Genomic DNA, 25,319 nt, shown 5'->3' with positions numbered 1-25,319 from the left:
CCAGCCAAAAGCAAGACCTCCGCGAGCTAGTGGACCGATTCCGGGACGTCTTCTCCCCAGAGCCGGGGTACACCGACCTCATCCACCATCACATACATACCGAACCTGGGAAGAAGGTACGTCTCAGGCCGTATCGGGTGCCAGAAGCCAGGAGGACCGCCATTGAGACAGAGGTACGCAAAATGTTGCAGGCGGACATAATCGAGCCCTCCAGAAGCGAGTGGTGTAGCCCCATCGTCCTCGTCCCCAAACCTGACGGCTCAGTCAGGTTCTGCAATGACTTCCGCCAGCTCAACCAGATCTCCAAATTCGACGCCTACCCGATGCCACGAGTGGACGAGATGATCGAACGGGTAGGGAGTGCCAGATTCATTACCACCCTGGACCTCACGAAGGGCTACTGGCAAGTGGCCTTGGCCCCCGAGGCCCGAGAGAAGACAGCCTTCGCCACCCCCGAGGGGCTGTACCAGTACAAACGGCTCCCCTTCGGTCTCCACGGGGCCCCACCTACCTACCAGAGGCTGATGGACCAAGTCCTTCGGCCCCACCGAGAGTATGCCGCGGCGTACCTAGACGACATCGTCGTACATGGGGAGGAGTGGGGGACCCACCTGCGTCGGGTCGACGCCGTGCTCCGAGCCCTGAGGGGAGCGGGGCTAACAGCTAACCCCAAAAAGTGTCGCCTCGGCCTCCGAGATGCGGATTACCTGGGGTACACCATTGGGCGAGGTTGCGTCAAGCCCCAGGTAGGGAAGGTCGAGGCGATCCGGGAATGGCCCCGCCCCCGCACCAAGAAACAAGTAAGGGCATTTATTGGACTGGCGAGCTATTACAGGCGATTTGTCCCCCACTTTTCCTCCCTTGCAGCTCCCCTGACGGACCTAACAGGAAACCGGCTGCCAGAGCGGATCCAGTGGACAGCAGAGACAGAGGAGGCCTTCGAGAACCTCAAGAGGGTGCTGTGTTCAGAACCAGTGTTGGTGACCCCGGACTTTGAGAAACCGTTGGTGGTCCAGACCGACGCATCAGAGACCGGGGTAGGCGCCGTCCTGGCCCAAGTACAAAATGGTGAGGAACACCCGATAACATACATCAGCAGAAAACTCTTGCCCAGGGAACAGAAATATTCCACAGTGGAAAAAGAATGCCTAGCCATCAAGTGGGCCCTGGGCGAGCTCAAATACTACTTATTGGGACGAAAGTTCACTCTGGTCACCGACCATGCCCCATTGGTATGGATGTCAAGAAATAAAGAAAATAACGCCCGGGTCACCCGCTGGTTTCTGTCTCTGCAGCCCTATGCCTTCTCTGTCGTCCACAGATCCGGTGCCGCTCACGGAAACGCCGATGCCTTGTCCCGCAGGGACGCCTGGTGTTCCTGGAGCAGTCCTCCCCCCAGGTCAGATTTAAGGGGGGGGGTGTGTGGCAGCCGGGGTGGGCGAGCCCAGGGAGTAGTGATGGCAGGAAGGTACTACAGACTACCAGAGAGAAATGGATTGCACTTTGCACACGCCCCTTAGTGCCAGCAGGCAATCAGCGCAACCAGGCACACCTGAGAGAGCCGGCCAGGGGAGCTTCATGGGCGGAGATAAAAGGAGAAGGAAGATGTGAAGTCGGGGGAAGTAACTTAGGTGAAACCATTCAAGACGGTGAGAGATTGTGAGACTACTTAGCCAACGACCCTGGAACGGAAGACTACCCCCACTGGATTGCCCCCGGCTACTGACCCCTGCTTGGAGGAGAACGACGCCCCTGCCCCATCCCTGGACCGTACGAGAATTGCGCCTTGTGTATCAGACCCCGGACCTGCACCTAGACCCTTCTCTTGCTTAACGGACTTGTATTGGCTGTGTGGCTGCTGTGTCGTTCCCAATATCCCAGTAAAGTATTTCATTGCCACGTCTTTACGTCTCCGTGTCTTTATAAGTATTGCATATTGTCCAGTAACACCCCTGATCACCCCGGGGCTGTTACAATATATATATATATATATATATATATATATATATATATATATATATATATATATATATATATACAGTATATGCATCCTCTTCTCACCTGTTTCAGCTTATCTTACACATACTGGTCTCAGACTTGCTGTAACTGGTCACTTCAAACAGCACAATTAACAAGGCTGTCCTGGATAAACTGTGTTTTTTTCACCATTTCCACAGTTTTAAGAGCTCCATTGTTGTCCAAAAAACTATGAAAAACATTTGAGTGAGCTACACTGTTGCACTGGGTGACATGTCCCTTCACTACCTTGAAAACACAGTTTTATCTTTTATTATTCAATCCCACATACACTGTCGGGTTGTGGTAAATACTCAGAGCTCCAAATGTTTATTAATCCAAGGGTAAAATACTCCTGAACAAAATTATAACATTTCACTCCTGTTTGAATAACATTTGGTAAAATCTGCAGTGTCCAAGCTGTTTTAGGAAATTCCTGAGCCGTTATCAAAAATGAAACTAAACATGTGTGACCTGTCCTTAAAGATTTAAGCATTACTTCATCAATTATTCATATTTTCAGTTGGAACCAGTGAGCTTGATGCTTAGTGCCACAGACAGAGAAAGTAAGTTAGAACACAGTTGCCAGGAAAAGATGTTGTCATTGTGCATTTCTGCAAACCACAGATACATTGAATGTGGACGCTTTGCATTCGGGCAGAGCAAGTGACGTACAACAAACAAACTCACGCAGAACGTTGTATATGTAGCGGCCGTTATTGAAAGTTCATGGAAAAGTCCACAAAGGGCGCGTGGGAGGGCGAATTAAACTGTAATTCATGTCCTCTGTGAAACCAAAAGTAAACATTGAGTTTACGTTTGTCACGTTAAGCAAGCAAGTTGCATGGATGGGTGGTTATTGTATTACGCTTGTTACATTGTTATGTTATTATTTTAACTTTAACCATGAGCTTTTTTTAAACTTGACCAAGAACCTTTGTTGCCAAAACCCAAACAATCATTTCACAAAGTTAACTGCGTTTCTGCCACCGTGATAGGTTGACATGAAACATATTCGTGGTTCAGCAAAGTCGGATCAACGTATCCCGTGGTTTGCAGAAACATTCAATGCCAACATTTTATTCCGGCGCCTGGGGTGGTAATAAATTAAAGTCCTGAAAAAGTAACACTTTGTGTGAAAGCTGGTGCCGATCCAGGCTGCCATAAAAGAGAAACGTAAAACAGCTTCATGAAGCCTGCATCAAAGAGAGGTCATTATTTGACTGCACACATTTTAAGAGTTCATCATCTTCAGCAAACATTGCTGTACATTCTTCAAAGACGGCGTCTGTGCTGGTCTGCTGTCCATAATAATTAGCTATATGTTTATATTGTACTGCGGTTGTATACTGATAATATTTCTGTGCTTTTAATTGCTCTAGTATGTAGACAAACACATGTTATTTCACCCAGTGTGACTTTCATGCTCTTATTGTAGTGCATAATGTATTTCCCATGAACCAATCCCTCCAACACACACACACACACACACACACACACACACACACACACACACACACACACACACACACACACACACACACACACACACACACGCACACACACAATGTTCATCGACTGAGTGTGTGTGTGTGGTGTGACAGAATGCCTTAATTATGGATTAATTGTGTCATTAGCAGGTTTCTGCTGTTGCCGCCACATTGGGTCTGTCAAGGTTAATTACTGGAACATGTTTATTTGCTGTCAGCCACTGCTGCACGCTGTCACTTGCATGGAAACACAGACAAACACACACAGACGCTGTTCACTCAAACAATTCACAGGGCACCTCGTGTCCCTCAAGCCCTCAACATTTTCCTCAGCTCTCTTCTTTCTGCTTCAGCACACTTTGTACAGTTCTCAGTCAGCCACCTGAAGTACAAACACACAGCGATCCTGCCCTTTCCCTCCATCCAAAAGAAACCAAAGTCATCAGTGGCGGAAATTCAGGATGGAAATTCAGATTCATGAATCTACATTTTATTTTAAAGTTCTTTAAAGAAAAAAATAGAAGAAAAAACACAAAATATATAATATAAGCTCTCGAATATAATCAAACATAAAAAACAGTTGCACAAATTAGTCTTGTTTGTTTTAATACACATTTATTTACTAAGATGAAAGACTAAATGTAGCATATTGTATAAGACACATTTTAAAAACATTGGCTTCAGAAAAGGAAAAACAAAAGATTGTCAGATATCACCAACTCTTGGGAGGTAATGACATAAATAAATAAATAATAAATGACAGAGGCACAACAATACAAAACGTTTTGTATTTTGTATTTTTCAGCAAAGTGTTCAATAAAATGAATAATTATTCAAACGTATAAAGAATAAACCCAATGCAGAAAATTAACATCGGTTTGCACTTAAACAGGAAGCTTACAAAACATTTAACAAATATTAAATGTATGTGACGGGAGTCAAGCAGCCAAAGGTTAGAGGACTTTCCAACAATTGAAACATGAAAAGTATCTCAAAAACAAAACAAAGAAGAAGGAAAAGATGAGAGAAAGGAAGCAGGACAGGCAGGAAGAGAAAGCCAGCATGGCGGCTTTGATTGATTTCAGCTGTAATCTCCTCACAAGCTCATCTCCTGTCATCTCTCTCTCTTTCCATCTCTAACAGAGTCTCCGTCCATTAAAGCCCAGTCGGGTCTTGGCTGAGCAGCTGTGAAGAGACAAAACATTCATCAGCCTGTCAGCTCTTGCTGCCTGTTATTCCAGCCAGACAGACTGCGGGGCTGTCTGAGACCCAATAACTCTAACTGAGGAGAGCTGGAACTGCTGCTTTACATGACTCCAACACACCCATACAGTCCACATACACAGTGTTTATCATACGCGATGAAAGACTTTCTTAAGAGACACACAAGTTCATAAAAGGTGACACCGAATAGAAGACAGTGAATTAACAAGCGTGGACAGTTCTGTCACAACCGCACCTCAATGTGTCAGACATGTGACATCCTGACTGATGGTCTGAGTGGCACTGTGCTAAATAGCAGCAAAGCCATCCACCTGCTCCACGCAGCACCGTGGAGCAAACATGGACCGAGGGCGCCATCTGGGGCACAGACCGACAATCACACGTGAGTCTGCACAAGACGCAGCATCTCATCTATTTCATGAGGATGTTTTCAAGTCATCCCCCAAAAAAAACAGGAAACAACCGAGTGTGCATGCCTTCATATGTGGTTCTTGCATGGCAAACTGGTGCTTTAGAGCTCACTGTTAATACACACCACCTCATACCCTAGCCCACTGAGACCAAGAGGACTGAACTTATTATCAGTTTGTAAACTTTATGAGAATAGAGAGCGTGATCTCTCTGTGACATGAGTTTAGTATTTGGTCTGAATGTAAACCTTACATTGCAGACTAGTGTATCCATGAAATATGGCAACAGAGACTGAGATTACAAGGGTCCATTTGACCCTTGAAATATCACTTTTCTACTGGTGGTGTTTGTGTCGTATTTAATTTTTAATTATACATTTTCTAATACTTATCTTATAAATTGTAGCAAATTACTTATAGAATGAATGGAGCGAACAGAAATGAATGTTTAAAGTCCATAAACGTTAAGTGGTAACAGTATATTAGAGTCCAGCTTGGAGTGTCTAGTTTAAACATTGTAAGAGACGACGTTGAGCGCTATAGTGTTTAATGCAGTTACATTTTATTTGTGTTTTATCTCCAAAAGTCTAAAGGTGATAGTGTATTTTTGCATATGTTACAATATTAACATGGAAATATGCAGGTACACCGCTTATGCTTAGCTTGGTTGCCAAAGAACATATACCTAAAAACCCAATACTTAAAACAATAAAGTTCAAAATATATACTCGTGTGCAAACATTTTCAACGGTTGTTTCTGAATTAAAGCTTCATGAATGTTTCCGAGAACACCGCCACCTCCATGAGAAAAAGTAACACAGTGTGGTTTATGTGCATTAGCATTTTAATTGGACAAAGCAAGAAAACATTGATTACAGTAGCAGAGTCATCAGTTCTCAGGGGTAACACCTTTCTGAACAAAAGGGTCTGAAAATGTCCGTAGGCACTGCCTAATTAAAAAGAGTATCTCGTCAGCTAAAAGAAACCAGCTCTATAAGGCAACAGTTAAAATGTAGGCCTCCCCATTTCTCTGGCAAAAAGAGCAAGTGTAAAGGTTGAATCCACTCAGATTTTTTGATATAAAATACTGGCGTTTCAATAGATATTTAAAAACCATCATAAGTGTCAAACATGTTCACCCTTTAACATTTGAATTGTGTTACATTTTAAGTTTGCACAGCATGGCAATGCCGTATTATCCCTGCATGGAAGAATTGTGTGTTGCACTGTGCCAGTGTCACGTTAGATAGCGCCACTCCGCTACGTTCAATGTTGGAGTTAACTGTCAAGTTATCAAAACAAAAAAGAAAAGCAAGCACCCACAGTTAACAGTAGCATTTTACTTACATTGTTCCAAATGAATTCATGATTATTTACACGTGGCGAAAAGATTTGAGGCTGTCCGAAAGATATATGAAGGAGAAATGGAATGCAAAAAAAGAAAAACACTCTTGAAGTCAAATTTGTCCCAAGTACAAGAGAGGAAAAAACTGTGCAATATGTATCTGCCCTTACAGAGAAACAGCAGTGGCAACAATCCCTGCAATTGATTTTAATCCAAGAGAAAATGAGAACAAATTAAACAGATTTCCATTCCTCAAATAATAACTAAGGTTCATAACTTAGCACAACTCAGACTAACAGTTTCTCAAAAAGAAAAGAAAAAGACGACAAACCTCTCGGTGGCTGTCTGAGAGGAAAGATGCGAAAATGGAAGCAATTTGTAAAACCCGACAAAAAAAGATTCAAAAAGTTTCTCCTTTACAGTTTTATACTCATTTACAGTTAACTTAAAAATGGTAAGAGCCCTGGTCCATGGCCAGTCTCACCTACCACAAAGGGTGTAAATACCTGTGTGAGTCAAATCGCTCCTCCCTGGCTCCCGTTACCCACCACCCCCAAGAAATCCCATTTACATCTCCTATAGATGTCAACCTTCCCATCAGGTTCCACATCCCAGTAAAAGTCTTAGTCCTGCCACTAATGGAGGCGGTGTTACACAGCCCCGCGGGGCACCGTACAGCCAATAAGAAGCTGATGGTTGAAACATCTCCCACCCTGCCCACTTATCAGTGTGTGGGGTATCCTGCGGCTCCCATACCGGGCTGGTTGGCTAGCATACTCCCATTCAATCCCTGTGTAGGCTCCATAACCCCACCGTTACTGATGGCGCTCATGCCAGTCCACCCAGCACTGGCCGGTAAGTGACTGCAAAAAACGAGGTAAAGAGAGAAAGAGGGGAGGGGGGGGGGATGGGGGGGAGGGGGGACAGAAAGACAAAATGCCAGCAGGTTAGAGGAGACAAGGCGAAAGGGAGCCAAAGGGCTTATATTAGAGCTACTGGAATCTGGACAGGCTAGAATGAGAACAAGAAGGAAAACAGAGTTATCAGAGGATGTGAGGGTGAGGCAGGCCGGGCAAAAAACAAGTTAGCAAAAAGAAAAACAAACAGGGAGTGGAGGGTTCTTTGGAGGAGCCAAAGGTAAATGTCATGTGATTAAATATGGGTGGAAAAGCAGACAAAGAGCACAGAGGCTAAGCGCAGCGAGCTAAATAGTCCCGTTAACCACCCCCCCCCTCCCAACGGTCGATAAAAACAGCGTGGCTCATTTTCATTGAAACACTACGTTTGGCCACAAGGTATAAAAATGTAAATTCTCGCCTAACACACAATGTATTGTAAGTCTTTCATAATTTCGCTAATAAATCTAATTTCTAAGTTCAGTGTGGAGAGAACAGCTTATTCAGGATAAAGTATCATCTTCAAATTTCAAGTCAAGAGAGGACTCACCCTCTTCTTCTGGATTTGTGCATTTACTGTACATTCGACGATCAAACACACCATCACTGCTTTCGTTACCTCACACCTTCGTACAGAGCCTATTTATACAGCTGGTCACCAAGAATTTTAGACTGTCAACAACATATGGCCTCTCCTTTATTATTCTTCGGTGCACAAAATGTCACTGCACATAGGCTGTCTAAATAAAAACAAAGCTTGATAACAACCTACAAAAGATATTGAACATGTCCTACTGACATTCATATACACAGATCAGATCCTCAGATGTATGTAGAAATAGATCAATGAAATCAAAAAGGAAAAAAAAAATGTAAAAATCTATGACATGAATGTAGACAAACAGAAACAACTGAACAGCCTTAAAGAACAGTCTTTACACACAGTAGGCAGTCGTACAAAAAGGGAAATGAATTCTTCAACATCAAACCATCCCCGGGCGCCGACAGTAAGTGAAAACTTTGTTCTGGGCTGTGAGCATTCATCTTGTCCCGTCACTTTAGTCAGTTATCTTTAAATGTATCGAAATTCAAGAAACAGGCTTGGAGCTAGTTTGAGGCAGTTTACTTACAATCCTTTTTGGGAACAGACTAGAGTTTGAACGATCATGAGCTCGAATTCAAGAAACATTTCAGAACAAAACCCTTCAGTTATTAGGATGTGCTGTGCACAGTGACAAGGTGTGACTGTAACATGATTAACAAACAAAATTAAAGTTCAGATTGTTCTGTGTGTGTGTGTGTGCGTGCGTGCGTGTGTCAATCTTCGAGAGATGAGTAAGGTGAGGGCCTGGCGAGGGGACGAGACAGGATGTGGGTTTTCGGCGGAGGGAGGTCACGGCTCCCTCCTGTGGCCAGAGCTGGCTCTCGCTGCCCCGGTCTTGAAGGGGGGGGGGGGGGGGGACTCTGGTAGCGCTGGAGTAGAAGGAGGCGGTGAAGGGGAGCCCTGTTCACACCGTGCTACTTACTTGAAGCCCTGCTGGTTCCAAGCCTGGCCGTAGACACCGTAGGTGGGGACCTGCCACCCGTTCGGGACATACTGGTTGATCTGGGGCCCATTGCCGTACCACTGGCCCCACTGGCCGTAGGGCTGGGCTGCTGCAGGGAAGCTCATCTTGTTCTGCTGTAGAGCACAACAATATTTACTTTGACAAATTATGGACATGGCAGATTAACACAGTATCACAGCCAACCTCTGCAATTATTAAAAACTGCTAGAGGACCCCGGGTAGGCTGACAGGTTTTCTTTTGTCGACTATCAATGCAATCTAAAGATTCGTTTCATGTTCAAAATTCATGCCCTATTTTCTTGCACTTGAATAGTTACAGCCTGCTTCATGTGAAGCTCAAATCTCCCTTCAACATTAAATTAAGGAGGCATGCTTCACCTTCCTTGTAATTATGTGGTTCAACACTTCCTGGGTTTCAAATCGACTGATGTTATTCGTAATACAGACTCTGGATACACGGCAGCACTACCGTCCAGATGTTATCTCCTGCTTATGTTGTCCTATGAGCTTCTACTAGGACAGCAACTAGTAGCTTTCTTTAAACAATATGTACAGTATGTGCATCCTTACCTGGGGCAGAGGCATCTGCTGCATCGGGTTCATCATGTCCGGGGTCTCTTTACCCCAGTAGCATTTGACTATATGGCCCTCTATTGAGGTGCCATTCACTGACACAATGGCATGGGCTGCTGACTCATGGGAGTTAAACCTGGACAGAAACAGAGGGAGAAAGAGACCACGGAGTTCTCCATCAAGGCCCTCATGATCTAGAGCACTGCATGTTTTGTCTCCATCCTTGTAGTGAAATACATTCTCCCTCCATCCAAAGCTGCAGTCCTCCATTAAATGGCTAGAATAAGAGTTTGCAGGACCCCAGACTGCGGAGGACCAGGAGCCTGTGCGCCACACTTTGAAGTAAAAAGGGAAGTAAATATGAAATGTCCACATACCTCACAAACGAATAGCCTTTGTCTGGGAAGACTCTGATTTCCATGATTTGTCCAAAGGGAGAGAAGGTCTGTCTCATCAGTTGCTCTGAAGTAACAAACAGAAAGGGAACATTGGATTTAATTTCTATGTGGATTGATGTCGTGATAAAAAATAAAAAAAACATATGCTGCTTTAGAAATGTTGCACACTAACATCCTCAGGTACGAGTCTCTTGGTGATTGTAAATTGAATTCATAGGCCAGTCACCATTTTGCTGATGACACCACAGAGCTTTAAAATGAGCCCTCTGAGCAGAATATTGACAACATTTTAGCTGACACAGGCATTACTTTATCAACAATTCCCCTGAAAAGACTACAATCCCCAATAAATGAATCCTGCTAGAGTATTGTCTGTGTTGCCAGCATGTTATACCCGATACTACCACTGTCGTCGTCGTCATCATACTGATGGTAGGAATGGTATTTCTAATAGTATTCATTACCTGTCAGTCCTGTGCTGACTCCGCCACAATACACAGTGCAGTTACTGGGGCTGGACTGACTCACTACTTCATCAAAGGATAGGTGCTTGGAGTTACCTGCCAGAGGAGACAAGAGACATTTCTACTGTTAAAACATGAACTCAACATCCCGTGTAAACGAGCAAAACGTGCACTTTCATCACGACCACGCACTTTCATAGGTGGTCTTTGGGGCGGGGGGCTTTCTTGTGGCCCAGTTAGTTCGAATCTGTCTGCCTCCTAACCACTGACCACCCATCTGCTGAATGGCGTTCTCTGCGTCCTGGAACAGGGAAAGGGACTCGTTAATCCAACGAAATCGGACGTGACGATGCAGTAAGGTAAATGTGGTGAGTGACGTCTCTGTACTGACCCATTTGTTGAAGAAAGACACAAAGCCGTAGCCTTTAGATTTCCCTGTAGCCATATCTTTCACAACACGAGCATCTCTGTGGACAAACGTATCAGCAGGAGTACCGTACATTAAAAACATGCAGCGCAACACAGAGCTTGACAGAACTGGAAATCTAACACAATAATGGTTGAGCTTTAAAAGCAAAAGCTCTTCAATTGAAATTCCCCCACCCTCCATGTATTTTATTACCCAATAATTCTTACTTTTGAACGTATGAGGAACAGAGAATAATACCACTTCCTGTTCATTTTCTTCCATTAAGCGTTGATTTAATCGTCGCTGTAAGTAAATCCTGATACTTACGATATCCTGCCGAATGGACCGAAGGCAGCTTTGACGTCTTCTGTAGTTATTTCTGGGCTGAGGTCTCCAACGAAGACGTGAAAGTGATCTATTGGGGGGAGAGTATGTTTCAATACACAATCTAGTACTTCCTTCCAGTATTGTGACTTCCTGCTCATTATAGTCACTGTCAGTCAACAGGCCGAGGACAAAAGGCCACGTTCCAGACAAAAGTGGATAAAAAGACAATGAAAATATGTAAGCTTATGCAATAAAAATGTTTTCCAATTCATTAACATTACGTACTTCTAAAACATTCAGAGCCCTTCATTTTACAAAAATATGTAATGTTTTGTTTTATAACTGAATCACTTCCTTTGATGAAAGAAAAAAGTGAGATGTTTTGTTACATCAAATTGACATTCATAAAGATGATGAATATCTTATTAGCAAGAGAAATTTGACACATTCTGGTGACACAATGTGCTTGAACCGCAAAAACACAGAACTTTGGGAGATAAATAAAAAAAACATGTAAAAAATATCATTTCTGTGTAGATTTCTCCATGAAGAAGTATTATCCCCACTGAAAAGCACTCGTACTTACTACTTGTGTCTTTTTTCTGGCTGGTTGGCGTCGTGGCCCAGTTGACTTTGACCTCCTGCAGATTGGGGCAGAGAAAGAACAGGCCAGGTGGGGTATGTTTACATCACTTACATTAAAACCTGGATACCTCCTCTATAAGAGTATACGATTTAAAAGCTGACTTTAAGATATATAAAATATACTTTAAAAATGTATTTATTTTAGTGAGATATGGTGCCTTATCACTCACTTCTGTCTTGTGTATAGTTAATGACAAGAAAATGAATCTTGTCTCAAATCTTCAAACAGAAAACAAACTACTACTGGCCTCCCACAAAGATTTTATAACTGGATGCGGGAAACTCTTAGCAAATCAAAAAACCATGATATGATACGAAGTGGGTGTCGATTTAATGTTTAAACACCACAATGGGAGTCATAAGACAACAACAACTGTAGATAATAGTGAGTAAGTTACAAATCTCTTCTGCCGTGGTCATCAATGAAACGCATCTCACTTAGAGCGGTTGCTCACGTCAGCCCTGCAGGTCTGCACCTAATCTATTAATCTAACGAATATATTTTTGATTAGTCTAATAATTCTAAAATAATGTAAAATGTAATGTCAGTTTAAGTCATTTTCTTACTCATGAATGGCTGTTTAAGTAAATAGAACAGGGCTGGTTTGTCTTTTTGAAGTGTTCTGCAGAGCCGTTGTACTGTTGTGAGTTCACAAAGCACCACATTGTCTAAAATAATACCACACTTTAGAGGATCAGGGGCGATGTTTTTAACTGCAGCTTGTTATCTGGGGGAATGCATTCTTTAACCGGGCGCAGCACTTTATGCAAAGTGCCAACATTTTAATTAAAAATTATATTTTAATGGTTTGCGCTATTGTTCTAGATAACCAGACATTATCCAGCTCCTCCCAGGCTTTTTGTTTTGCTATCTTTCCAATGTAGCTTACATGATCTTGAAGACTTTAATGGACAGAACAGCACTGGCTTGTTTAGTAGATCCCTGAATTAGCACAAATCAACTTTGTCATTGTGTTTTTGTTTTCTTGCCAAACCTTACTTTGCTTAAAACACTCAAGCCACACAATGATAAAAATCCTCCAGCCCTAACGCCACAGCTTCATAAGTTTTAAGAGATCCTATTTTAACCAATTTTACCAAAATAGAGATAGCTTTCTGGCAGTAGCGATGCTCTAACATGTTCAAGATCTGATTTAGACCCTGGCTCCAGCGACTTCCCCTTCACAGTAAGAAAACTAATCTAATCTCCGGCTGGAAACATGAAGTATCTAATCAAACTAATTAATGGATTATAAATGCTAGCAGTCAACTAGTAGATTTTTTTATATTTAGAAGGCACACAGCCCATTACCAAAGACCGCCCGTCCCCACTCACCCTGTAGACACGATAGCTTACCTTACCCATTATTTTCCTTCCATTCATGGCTGCCAGTGAGGCAGCGGCATGCCTGTGGTCGTAGAACTCCACAAAGCAGTACGGATCATTTCCAGCAGTCTGTCAATGGGAGAACAAGACTGATATTTAATCCACAGCAAAGGGTGACAATTTAATCACTGCAGATGACAAGAGCCACCCACTGTAGTTTAGAGTGTCAGGCCTGATATAATAGACTGGGAGAACAAAATCAATTTCATGCACATAATGTATATTGAGACTTTCACAAGCAGCACCACCACCTCTCAGGCCACTGTTGAGTGAAACAATATACACCAGAGAGGCTAACACTCACATCCACTATCATTTTACAGCTCTTGCAAGGTCCTATCTGTGTGAAGACCTGCAGGATGAGGGGCTCGGTGACATCCCTGGACAGATTCCCCACATACCTGCAAACAAGGAGAGAGATGAGGAGAGGGGGGGTATTGAGTCTTTGTCAAACAGGAAGTAGCAAGCAAACAAAGGCTAGTTAACCGGGCTAGCTACAACCCACAACAATTCCTTAAATTAACATAAAAACAATGATGGTGGACTAAATATGATTGGGTATGGTCTCAATCCCACACAGATAACTCGAGTGTGGCCGGTCTAACACGAGCTGTCCCGGGCCGTCTCTCTCCGAGCGTTGACGTGGCTCGTCTACCAGCTAGCTAAAGCTAGCTACAGATAGCCGGTTCATGAGGGCCTCATGCTAGCTGGGGTTGGCAACAGACGGCACTCAAATTACATCCACTCTGCGAGGGTCTGGCTAACGCATGTCTGTTGCTAATAAAACACGAATATTGTAGTGTATAAGTATAATCTCACAATACAAAAGCGTTCATTGTAAAACAAAAAAAAAAAAGCGACCGGCTAGCTGCGTTTGGGATCTTTGGCCAATGATAACTAACGTTAGCATTAGCTAGCAATTCAGTTTCATTTTCAGGTTCCGTCTATTTATACGAGTAAATCAAACAACTTCACGCTAAAAATCAAAAATCCAACATGTGTACTGTATTTACAAACGTTGCTGTTTTCCCACATGCTAAGATATCACGAATTAAATGTTAATTTGTGACAAAATGAGAGGGTTTTACAGTTTTTAATTGAAACAACAACGTGGAAACATTTCGGACAGTAATGTTAGTTACACCGAGCCTTCCCTCTCCAGGACATAGACTGCGCCGCTGTTACTCACAAGGTTCTGGGTTGATCGTCCTCCATCATCAAGGTTTAGTGGTCGCGTCCTGAGAGCTTCTTTAATCCAATGACATACAAATGGTTTGTGCTGAACTTGAGGGACCGTGAACGTAAAAGGCTATTAATCTACTATTTAATGATAAATCGGTGGCCGATTCTGCTCTCGCACACACACCGCAGACAGCCTCAGTCTGATGCAAACAATAGGAAGTTGAAGATGGCGGAGAGCGGCGTCAGCAGCGTCAACCTGCGCGCTGAAATGAAGCCAAAATCAAGCGCTCTTTCTCCCACACACACACTCAAAGATGTGCCTCTGCGTTTTTATGGCATAAGCTACAAAACACAGCGAGTTTTGAAGCTTTTCATAACAGCGTAGAATACTTTTCACAATTATCCTATTTGTGGTCATAGCTTAATCAACCATGATGCAAAAACGTTAAAGAAATTACAACTGGAAACATTTGTGAAACGCACCATTAACCCAGGAAGTTACACAATAACGTATTGTGTAGCATTATGTAGGTGATTAGAACATGGGAGTTATTTGCTACAGTTCGTCATTGCGACATTTTAACAATTTATCTTTCAATATTAGTCGCCAAAGCAAAAAGCGTGCGCCGCCCGGGAATCGAACCCGGGTCGCAAGAATGGGAATCTTGCATGATACCACTACACCAGCGGCGCAGCCACAACGAGTGATGGGACCAATATCAATAAATAGTTAACAAAGCAGAAATAGAACAACAGTGTAAAACATTGATTACTGTGGTACATCCAAGGTGAAATAACTCTCAAAATTAGCGCACATGTAAAAATAAATAAATAACATGATCCTTTCTACTAAAAAGTTAATTTGAGTTCCACCTACAAAGGTTCAACTGAAAGTGAAATTGATTTTAAAATCCAAAAATGTTACAGAGAAAGAGAGGAAAGGAGCCAATGGCATGTCACAGGAATGTATTAATGCATAACCAATAAAGAAGTAACGTTAATATAACGGTTTTAGCAAATGTTGCAGGATCATATGGGCAGAATGCATCTAAAAATCCATTCATCACCTATGATTCTCAAACGGAAGAGGGCAGCATTGCTCTGTCTAAAAGAAAAAAGAAAAAGAAGTAGACGAAGAAGAAGAAAAAAGGTCAGTCTCGCCATTGCACTCGAAGAAGAAAAAGAGTCAGTTGTTTTGGGAGCAAGCATGGCTTCCCCTGCCGGTTGCGAGCATTATGTACGCAGCTGCTTATTGAAAGTGAGTTAACTTTTTGAAATGTATTGTATATATTTTCCCTACATGCATGATGGAGACATGTTAATGTTGACTGTGCCTCACTGTGACTCTGCTCCAACGAATACTGCTTCTGTTGAACTGTATACTCACAGCTAGCATAGCTAACCTACTAACGTTAGGTAACGTGGTTACTAAAACACTAACGTTAGCTGGTGTCGTAACACAGCAGCTGAATGGTTATGACATATTAGACAGTGTCTCTTACCTTTTATTATGTTGATATTATGGAAATAGTGAGAGCTTTAGAGTTCAGTGAGTAACATTATGGCATTACTTAGCTTATCACTGACTGTCAAACCTTTCTTTTAACTTCCAGTTTTGTTGCAGCAGATACATGTTGTTGTCGAGCTGTGATGAGACTATTTCACACATGTTTCTGTGCACTGCAGGCGCCTTGCTGTGGTAAACTGTACGTGTGTCGGCTGTGCCATGATGCAGAGGAGAACCACGAGATGGATAGATTCAAAGTCAGAGAGGTGCAGTGCTCTGAGTGTCAGACAGTGCAGCAGGTAAAGAACAACTCCAATGTCAGCTGTAGCTGTACCAATAAGTGATGTTAAAAGTCACTTGTTTCCCTTTGGTTTTCATGTTGTTTTTGTGTATGTAGTGGTTGAAAGAATGGTACAAATTAAAGATGTCACTCTTGTAGGCCCAGCAGACTTGCCAGCAGTGTCATGAGCAGTTTGGGGAGTATTACTGTGACATTTGCCACTTGTTCGATAAGGATAAGAAGCAGTACCACTGTCAGCCCTGTGGAATATGCAGGTGAGCACTAGTAGAGTTTATACATCATAAACACTTGTCACTCTTTTACAAATCTGTTTTTAGGATTATAGCCTACATAGAAGACACTAACAGTGATCTGCGTATTTGGGGAATAAAAGTACAAATGCCTCAAGGTGAAACCCAGTCTTTCATTTGAAATTTAGTTTAACTTTGATCCACATGACGAGGCCTGAATGTACTTTGGTTCAGATAATTGTAGCCCACTGATAACATTGAATGTAATATGAAAGGCAAGGGCCTGTTATCTTAGCCTGCATGCATTATTTGGTCTCATTTATGAATTATTCAACATGTGTGTAATATATAATATATCTCTTTGAAATAGCTGGTTTACTTATTCAAGATAATATAAAGTGATGCAGAAATCTGCCATACCACTGAACACGATGATATGTTACGTCGTCAGTAGTTATGTCGTTGATACATGAGGTAATTGTCGTCTGTGACGTTGTGTTTGGACCCCTGCAGGATTGGGCCCCGGGAGAAGTATTTCCACTGTGAGAAGTGTAATCTGTGTTTAGCTCAGGATCTGCGGGGAAACCACAAGGTGATTATTAGCCTGTATTGTTTCTGTGTGATGAGCAAATGAGTGTCCTCACTGCTGTTACTTACATTTATCTTTCATGTTTCAGTGTGTTGAAAACGTTTCGAGGCAGAACTGCCCAGTGTGTATGGAGGTAATGCAACACATTCGATGACGGGCTGTTGATGTGTTTTGTGTTTCATTACCTTCTCTAGGATTTGACATGATTTTCTCTTGTGCGTTCAGGATATTCACACGTCCAGAATTGGAGCTCACGTTCTTCCATGCGGCCATCTTTTACACAAGTATGACTCATTATTATCTCAAGATGTATATATCCTAATTTTCATTACACTGCAGAAAACAAATACATAAGTGTATGACATTGGCCAGATTTTTGAACAGATTGATTACTCTACAAACTACATTTTAAAATAAATCATAGTATCGGTAAAACACATTCAAATATTGTAGGTGATGTAGACTTATGAATCTAAATATATCTTCTAGTCCTATATCATCGTTAAATAGATATATTTATTTAGTAATTGTATTTCAGGATGTGCTCTGATATAGAGCTGTTTATTAAATATTAACGTGTTTGTTTACATTCTCTGCAGGACCTGCTTTGATGACATGGTCAGAACAGGGTATGTGTAATCCTTCCTGATTATTCTACAGTTGAGTAGAACACGGTCTTGTTCCACATTAACGTATTATTTATTTGGCATAAACATTTCATGCATTGCTCGAACAATTGAGTCCTACATCAGTCATTGGTTTTCATGTCTTCTTATTTAATATGGTTCCATCCAAAGTCCGACTGAAACTAACACAAAGTCGGTTTCCACCACTGAACATTTGACTATTTGTTCAATTCAGACGGTGTGAGGAAAAGCTGATCTCTGACCTGCTGCATGTGTGCTCTGGTTACTGCAGTGCTTCCACTAAATGCAATGTTTTTCTGTTATTTATTTAAGAGCGTATCGCTGTCCTCTGTGCATGCACTCTGCCTGGGAGATGGAGGACCACTGGGATCAGATAGACGAAGAGATTTCCCTGTCACCGATGCCCACTGAATACCAGGGTGCAACTGTCAAAGTAAGACCTCAGTAATACCATCAAATCAACATTTAGTATTTGAATTGAGTCATCTCCATTTGTTTCCATTTCATTCAATCCAATTTGTACAATTCAATAGAGATGAGACTTTGTAATTGTTGTGATAAATCATCCACTTGGTTATCTTTTTCATGTAATCCATTACTTTTGTTTTTCCTCATTATAGATTATATGTAACGACTGCCAAGCCCATAGCACGGTGCCTTTCCACGTGCTGGGGATGAAGTGCAGCAGCTGTGGCTCCTACAACACTGCACAGGCCGGGGGACTCATCCAGCAGTTTCCTCAACAACAACAACAGCAGCAGCCAGAGCAGGATGCTGAGCAGAATGAGGCAGAAACAGACACGGAGCCAGAGCAGCAAGATCAACCTCAGTCGCTTACGCCAGATTAAAAATTGACATTTGTACTTTAGACGTTTGGCTGGTTCACTTACTTGTACCAACTTGAGTGTAACAGTTGACTCAGCCAATATTCCTAGATTGTACATATTACAAAAACAATCCCATCTATTTTCTGTATCTGCTTATCCTCTTCAGGGCTGGAACCTTTCCCAGCATGCACTGGGTGAGGTGAAGTGTATCAGGCTGTCACAGGATTCACACACTTACACCTACAGGCAATCTGGAGTCACAGTGCATCTGACCACCCAGGAAGGACTTACTGGTGACAGTCTCCTCTGAGCCACTGTGTGGCACCATGATGAAGATAAAGAATGAGCAGGTTAACTACAACTGGTGGTGGATCAGAACAATTGTGATTTTCTGTTAAGTTCAGGGACTCATTCTACTGTACATCCCATTTAAATATTCTACGTAAGACATTGTGTTCACATAGGTGTGTCAGCTTGAAATACACAGACCTTTATCTGCCTGTACAACTGTACTTATCACCAGTTTTGTAAGTTTGTCAGAGCCAAATAGAAATCCACCTCAGGCAGACGTCGGTGAACGACATAAGCCTGCAGGTTAACCGACATACTGGCAGCATGGCATGAAAATAAAATCCAGGATTTGTGAAAAGTGGAACTGACACACAGGGCGACTAAAATATATGGAGATGCATTCTACTATCTAGGAAAGTGCACTTTTTAATTTAGCTGCTTTTTTGTTCAGATGCCCATTCAGTCAAAAACAGACAGCATCATTCTAAATCGAACTAAACCATAATATTAATAATTACTAAGAGTGGGTTCCCGTCTTATTCATTATTATATGGCTTAGTTTGATTTAGGTGTCATATTGCCGATCAAATAGTTTAAAGCTGTAATCCAAATACAAACGAAAGCATTGCCTCGTCTGTTGCTCCCCAAATGATTGACAGGTTTCTTGTTTTTCTTTTACACCCATCATTTATCTACTTGTTTGAATCGGTTCTCTTAAGAAAAACTGAAGTATATTTTTCCATTGACGAGGGAAACACTTCATTAATGTATCTAATTTATAAAATGCTTATTGGGCCTTTTAACCAGCTCATTTTCAAAAGCCAGACAATAAGATGACAGTATGGTCTGTGGAATATGTTCCAAGTATTGCCCGTTCGTTACGATAGACATAAATACAACTGCAACACATTTGAGTATTTCCTTCTCATAACATACAGTACACCTTTGAATCCGCCCACTCCACTGAGTTCAAGTCTGCAAAGAGTGCAACGAGTTGACATCTGTCTGATATCAGGCAATACATACAGTACTGTCATTTATAGTGGCTGCTGCGACATCAGGCCTTTGATTGCTTTTTATGTTTTTGTTACGACAGTAATACAAACTCAATAAACATGATTTTACGAAGCTATTATTCACTATTGTGTTCTGAACCGATCATTGAATTACAGACAGAACATTTAAATGTTCTGCTGCTCGTATGAATTCAGTTTCACCACTGATATTGTAAAACATGTGCCGCGGCTCAGGAAAGGTTGAAAAACACTGACCGAATAAAACACCAAAAGTTTAGGACTTGGGTAAATATTTGGGACGTGTGTCTTGACTGGAGTGACGAGATTTTACTTGCGCAACAGTCACTTGTTCCCTCTGCTTCAAACAGCAGTCCATCTTCATCCTTTCCAATTTCGTTCCTAAAATTCTACATCCTTTGTACTCTACATCTAATAAAGGACAGAAAGCACAGTGAGGTAAAGAAAGGAAGTTGAACGAGACAAAAGTCGGAAAGGAGGATGAAGAGATAAGGAAGGTAAATTTAGGACAGGGAGGTTGGATAGAGGAGGGAGGGAGGTAAAAGATGGTAAAGAAGTTAAGATGTAGATAGAAAGGATGGAGAATTTTAGGAAAGTTGAGAAATAGCTGGATGCAAGGAGGAAGATAGAAAGAGAGGGTGTAGAGGGGAAGGGGGAGAGGAGACAGGGTGGTTGTGAAAATGATCAGGGATGAAAGAATATATGGTTAAATAGAGAGAAAAGTTGAGATGTGATGAAATAATAAGGATAGATAGGTCACAGGAACAATGAGGAACTGTGGAGGGAGATGACGTTAAAGAGGGAGTAAACAGGAAGGAAGACAAGGAGATGAGTAGAGGTAGAAAAAGCAAGATAAAAGAGGACGGATGGAAGAGGAAGCTAGGTGAAGTCTACCAAGGGCTGAGGAAATAAAGAAAGGCACTTGAAGAATAGGGTAGAGATGCTAAGTAATGGAAGGAGTGTAACATTTAAAGAGCCAAGAAGTTGAAAGATAGAGGTACAAGGAAGATGGGGGTAGAAAGTAGGCTTAAGTAGCGAAAAGGGTAAAGAGGTAAATGAAAGACAGGAAGCTTGCATGGTTACAATAAGGAGGATGAAGATGGGAGAAGACTTCTCCATCTCCCATCCAAGGGTGAAGGACAAGTACAAGGAGGAAAGTAAAGAATAGACAGCGGGAGAAGTACATGGAAGGAGATAGGAGAGAAGCGGAAAGGTAAAGAAAGGCAGGATAATGACATTAAAAGAGATGAAAGGTGGACGGGAGAGCGACGAAGATGGCGAGACGAAGAGTCGACAGAAGGAAATAAGATAGAAGGAACACGTAGAGGGTATATAGAAGGTGGGAGACAAAAAACAGGTGGAGGTAAAGAGAGGACGAAGCATATACCGGTATGGGAAAGGGAGGAAGGTTAAGTAGAATGATTGTTGTTAAGGAAGAAAGATCATGGATAAAAACAAGAGCGGTACAGGACAGACTATTCAAAATAGGAAGAGTATATAGATTAAGGAAGATGAAGGGCCGAGAGATAAGGGATAAAGTTGAAAGGAAGGAGAGGACAGAAGATGGACAAACTAATATGAAACAGGAAAGGTATAGGAAAGACCGAGATGTAAAGGACAGAAAGTGAGGAAAGGGAGCGAGAAGAATGAACAGGTGAAGTAAAGATGGTTAAGGATGGATAGAAAGCAGTGGGGTAAAGATAGAAAGTTAGAGACAAAAGTTGGAAAGGAGGATGAAGATATAAAAAGGTGTGTGCACAATAAACCAATAAGTCATCTGGTTCATATCTTTAAAATCATTTACTTCAGCCCAGTCTCTCTAACAATTCAATATCCCAGATGACTAAATTAAGGGTGCTGAAAATTCTCAGGGGATAATAAGCGAAGCACAACAGAAGTGCCTATTCATAAGCAAAGCAAACATGTTTTGTGGTTTGGGCATGAACAATGAGGAGAATCCAGCATAGACTTTAAATACATGTTATCAAAATACAGTGAAGTAATTCAATAGCTTTTCTTCCAGCAATTAAATATGCCATCAGTCAAAGAAACAAAACATACCCTCTTGCCTCCACCAGTCAAATGTCCCAATATCATTCGTTTATTACAGCAACTTTCAAGAGAATTTTTTTAACTCCTTTATATACCCTCTAGAACAGGCATGTCCAAAGTCCGGCCCGCGGGCCAATCACGGCCCGAGGTCAGATTTTATACGGCCCGCGCCTTCTGTCTTAAAATGCATTATTTATGGAAAAAGTCATAGAAGAGTGTGTCGAAAAAACTCATGAAAAAATAGTCATAGTATATTAATTTGAAACAAAGACACCCACAGGTAAGTTTTGAACCCAGTTTATTTGGCAGTGAGGTAGCAACACTAACCACTACACCACCTATGTATCAGGGAAACTCTAGTCATGAAACATTCGGCGTGTGTCCTCATAGCATGTTGATTAATTGTTATTTGTCTTATTCAGATGCAACAATAAAAAAGTGTGAAAAAAATGGCATGAAGAAGTGTGAAGTGTTGCATGTGATAAAAAAGTCTGAAATGTCATGAAAAGGTTGTCAAAGAGGTCTTATTTCATTTGAATTGATTAAAACGTCAGTGTAATATGCAACAAGAAATACATAATAAACAGACTATGGTATGTCATTAAAAGGTAATTTTCTAGTAGCTCATTAATTGCACCATAACATACAAATACAATAAACAAAGAATCTATAAATTACAGCCAAATAACAGTTGAAGAATTTGTATGTCGAAAAGACATCATAAAAAGTCAGATAAGTATGTGAAAAAAGATATATGTATAGCATATTTTTTTAGTTACTTTATTTTTCAAGTTACTTTGTAAAAAAGTTACTTTGTAAAACAAGTAACTTTTTTAGTTACTTTGGAAAAAAAGTTACTTTTTTAGTTACTTTGGAAAAAAAGTTACTTTAGTTATTTGAAGATACTCAACTGTATCAACTGTTACAAAAGTACTCCAGGCTATGACACAAATGTGAGACCTCAGTGCCCTGAAGGTATGCTGTATGGGGCATGTTATATATGCCGATCATCATAATGCTTTGCATTAAAAAAAAAAAAAAAAAAAAAAAAAAAAAAATCTTTAAAGTAACTACTTGTCAAATGTATGTAGTGATGTGAAAAGTGTAGCAGTAGGGTTTAAGGTGAATAAAAGGTAATACCTATAAAAATATATATATTCATAAACTTAATCAAAAGCGGTAGTAAACCCAGACTTCAGCTACAGCTCTGTGAGGCTGTACTTACACAGCAGTAGCTAAATGCTAACACAAGCATGCCAATACTTACTGTAGGTTTCGCAAGTGGCATGTTCACTCAACTCTGCTGAACTAACTTGATTTTACCATCTGTCAAAAAGTCAACATTGGTGGTCTGACAGTAAACAATTCTGAAATAACATCACAGGAGCCGGTGCAAAATGTAAACTTTTATTTAAAACTTTGCTTCCCCAAGAATCAACCTCATGCCACAGAAGATGCCGCTTCCTACAAAGAAAGAACACAAAGTCAGACCGCCATCTCACAAGAACAGAATTGGGAATTTTTTGGAAGCCAACCTCTGGTTTGTCAGACTCTGGTGGGGCAGTTTGTGTCGTCTCAGCTTTGTTCTCCAGGTCTGTCATACTGGTGCCATTCAATGCTGCTCGGCTAGCTCTCCTGCAGGAAGGAAATACAGAAGTAGTCCTGTGCTCTATATAATGGCAACTGTTGCCATTTGGGGCAAACTTATACCCAATCTGCACAGACTCCAAATGTAGCGACACATTGAAGGTTTACATCAATATTCCTAAAATTGGAACAGGCAGATGCCATCATTATTTTAGCCACGCTAGCAGTGTAGCTCTGGAAATATTAATGTCAGTCGGTCCACCACTTTCATCCGGACTAACATCTCAACTATTGGAGTTGGACTATTAGTTTTCCATGTCGGCAGGATTCTCAGCCAATTGCCATAACGCCTTGTGAAACTGCTACAATATGAAAATGTGCATTATGTTGCCAAGTGACCAGTCTAGTGATTATTCTCTGACCAATCAGTAGTCTGCAGTGTTTTAACGCAACCTTCTGTATCTGCTCGCTTGGAACCTCAACTGAGGCGGTACCAAATAAAGAACCAGGTACCACGCACACCTTTCGCCGAGTAGATCTGTGCCGTGGCATAATACTGGCAAGGCTATAGTCATTCCCTCGGCCTCACCTGTACTTTGTGTTTAGTACCAATTAGCAAACGTTAAATTGTAAACTGATTTACACCTGCAAGCGGCGACACCTCAAGCATGTTAGCTCAAACCGCCAAGGCTGGTGAATAAAAGTCTCAGCGAACTGGGGACTTTTTTTTAAAAGGATAATGTTTGTTAGAGAAATTGAATCTCTAGCTGCAGACTATTTTGTGACTAGAAGGTTCTTCTTACTCGGTAATCAGACGAACCTTGTGTTGGCACTCCTCTTCCGCTTAACCACGACTGAAAGCACAGCAATGATCACCAGTCCTGCACAGAGCCCCGCGGCGCTGTAGATAATGGGACCCTGCATGGTCTTCAGGAGATTGTCTTGACAGGAGTCGCCGCTGTAGGCCAGTGAACACTGGCATGCAGCGTCTCCATTGGTTTCAATACAGCGGCCGTTGCCACTGCAGCGTTTCTGGCTGCACTGCTGGGCGTCCAGGTTCTTGATTAGACTAGTTCCATTCAGTGTGGAGTTCAGGCCAGTGACTTCAGAAAGCATTACAGTGGCCAGAGGAGTAGTAGGAGAGGAGCTGCTGGGCGGGGTGGTTGCAAGGACCTCGACTCCTGACCACGGCTTCAGACCAACACCTAAACGTCAGAGAACTCATGAGTTTGTGTTATGTGGTTTTAGATTAAGATGACATCCATTTTTCTAGTTCTTGTTGCTTTAAAAAATAAAATGTAGAAATACTTACAGTTCTCATCCGAGTGGTCATAGCAGTCAACGTGACCGTTACAGAACTTCTCAACAGGATGGCATGAGAGTTGATCCAGACACTGCCTGCCGCCATCTGGGCAGCGCTGCTCCGGGCCACAGTGGGTGGCATTCACAAGGATTTGGCCATGAGCACACCTGCATGTCAGTCCGTTTGGGATGGCGAGGCATAAGTGGTGGCAGTTGCCGTTGTTTTCCGTGCACTGGTTTGAACCTGTGAAAAATAAGTCAGTAGATTGCCCATCAACTGGAGTTTGTGATGTTTGGCACGAGACGACAGACCACCTCAGTACGCTCACATTTGGAATACCCTTTTAACTGCCATCACAACCGCTACAGTGTGTAGTTCTTACGTACCAGTCTGACTGGACTTGCTGAACGCCTTTAAGCCGATTACTTCTGTGTCGACCTCAAACCACAACTTGTTTTGCTGCTGCTCATCTCGGTACCAAAGCCTCGTCTTGTCTGAAGGAAAGAATCAACACAACATAATGTAGCAACAACATTCTATCACACATCTTAATATAGATTTCCAAATGGTAAAGCTATGAGTTGAGTATTTATAGACAATTCATCATGAAGGAATTA

At 41.9% G+C, this 25,319-nt stretch overlaps 2 protein-coding genes across 2 annotated transcripts; one reads left to right on the top strand and one right to left on the bottom strand.

Annotated features, from left to right (window-relative positions):
* Window positions 1–5,966: 5,966 nt before the first annotated feature.
* On the bottom strand, window positions 5,967–14,533 carry LOC306778661 (cytotoxic granule associated RNA binding protein TIA1-like). The gene is made up of 12 exons (XM_079270274.1): window positions 14,342–14,533; window positions 13,457–13,553; window positions 13,123–13,221; window positions 11,707–11,761; window positions 11,121–11,208; window positions 10,776–10,851; window positions 10,577–10,685; window positions 10,385–10,480; window positions 9,900–9,984; window positions 9,520–9,658; window positions 8,908–9,062; window positions 5,967–7,348 (listed from the first exon to the last, which is right to left on the bottom strand). The coding sequence occupies exons 1-12, from the start codon at window positions 14,368–14,370 to the stop codon at window positions 7,210–7,212; spliced, it is 1,167 nt and encodes a 388-aa protein (XP_079126400.1). The 5' UTR covers window positions 14,371–14,533; the 3' UTR covers window positions 5,967–7,209.
* A 969-nt stretch (window positions 14,534–15,502) lies between these two features.
* Window positions 15,503–19,856, top strand: rchy1 (ring finger and CHY zinc finger domain containing 1). Its single transcript, XM_079269926.1, has 9 exons — window positions 15,503–15,592; window positions 16,021–16,140; window positions 16,281–16,396; window positions 16,886–16,964; window positions 17,050–17,094; window positions 17,187–17,245; window positions 17,561–17,590; window positions 17,921–18,041; window positions 18,229–19,856. Exons 1-9 carry the CDS (start codon window positions 15,542–15,544, stop codon window positions 18,454–18,456), a joined length of 849 nt encoding a protein of 282 aa, XP_079126052.1. The 5' UTR covers window positions 15,503–15,541; the 3' UTR covers window positions 18,457–19,856.
* Window positions 19,857–25,319: the final 5,463 nt, after the last annotated feature.

This window comes from Melanostigma gelatinosum (assembly GCF_949748355.1).
Source record: "Melanostigma gelatinosum genome assembly, chromosome: 6".
Classification (NCBI taxonomy): Eukaryota; Metazoa; Chordata; class Actinopteri; order Perciformes; family Zoarcidae; genus Melanostigma; species Melanostigma gelatinosum.
This window is presented reverse-complemented; position numbering and strand designations above follow the sequence as displayed.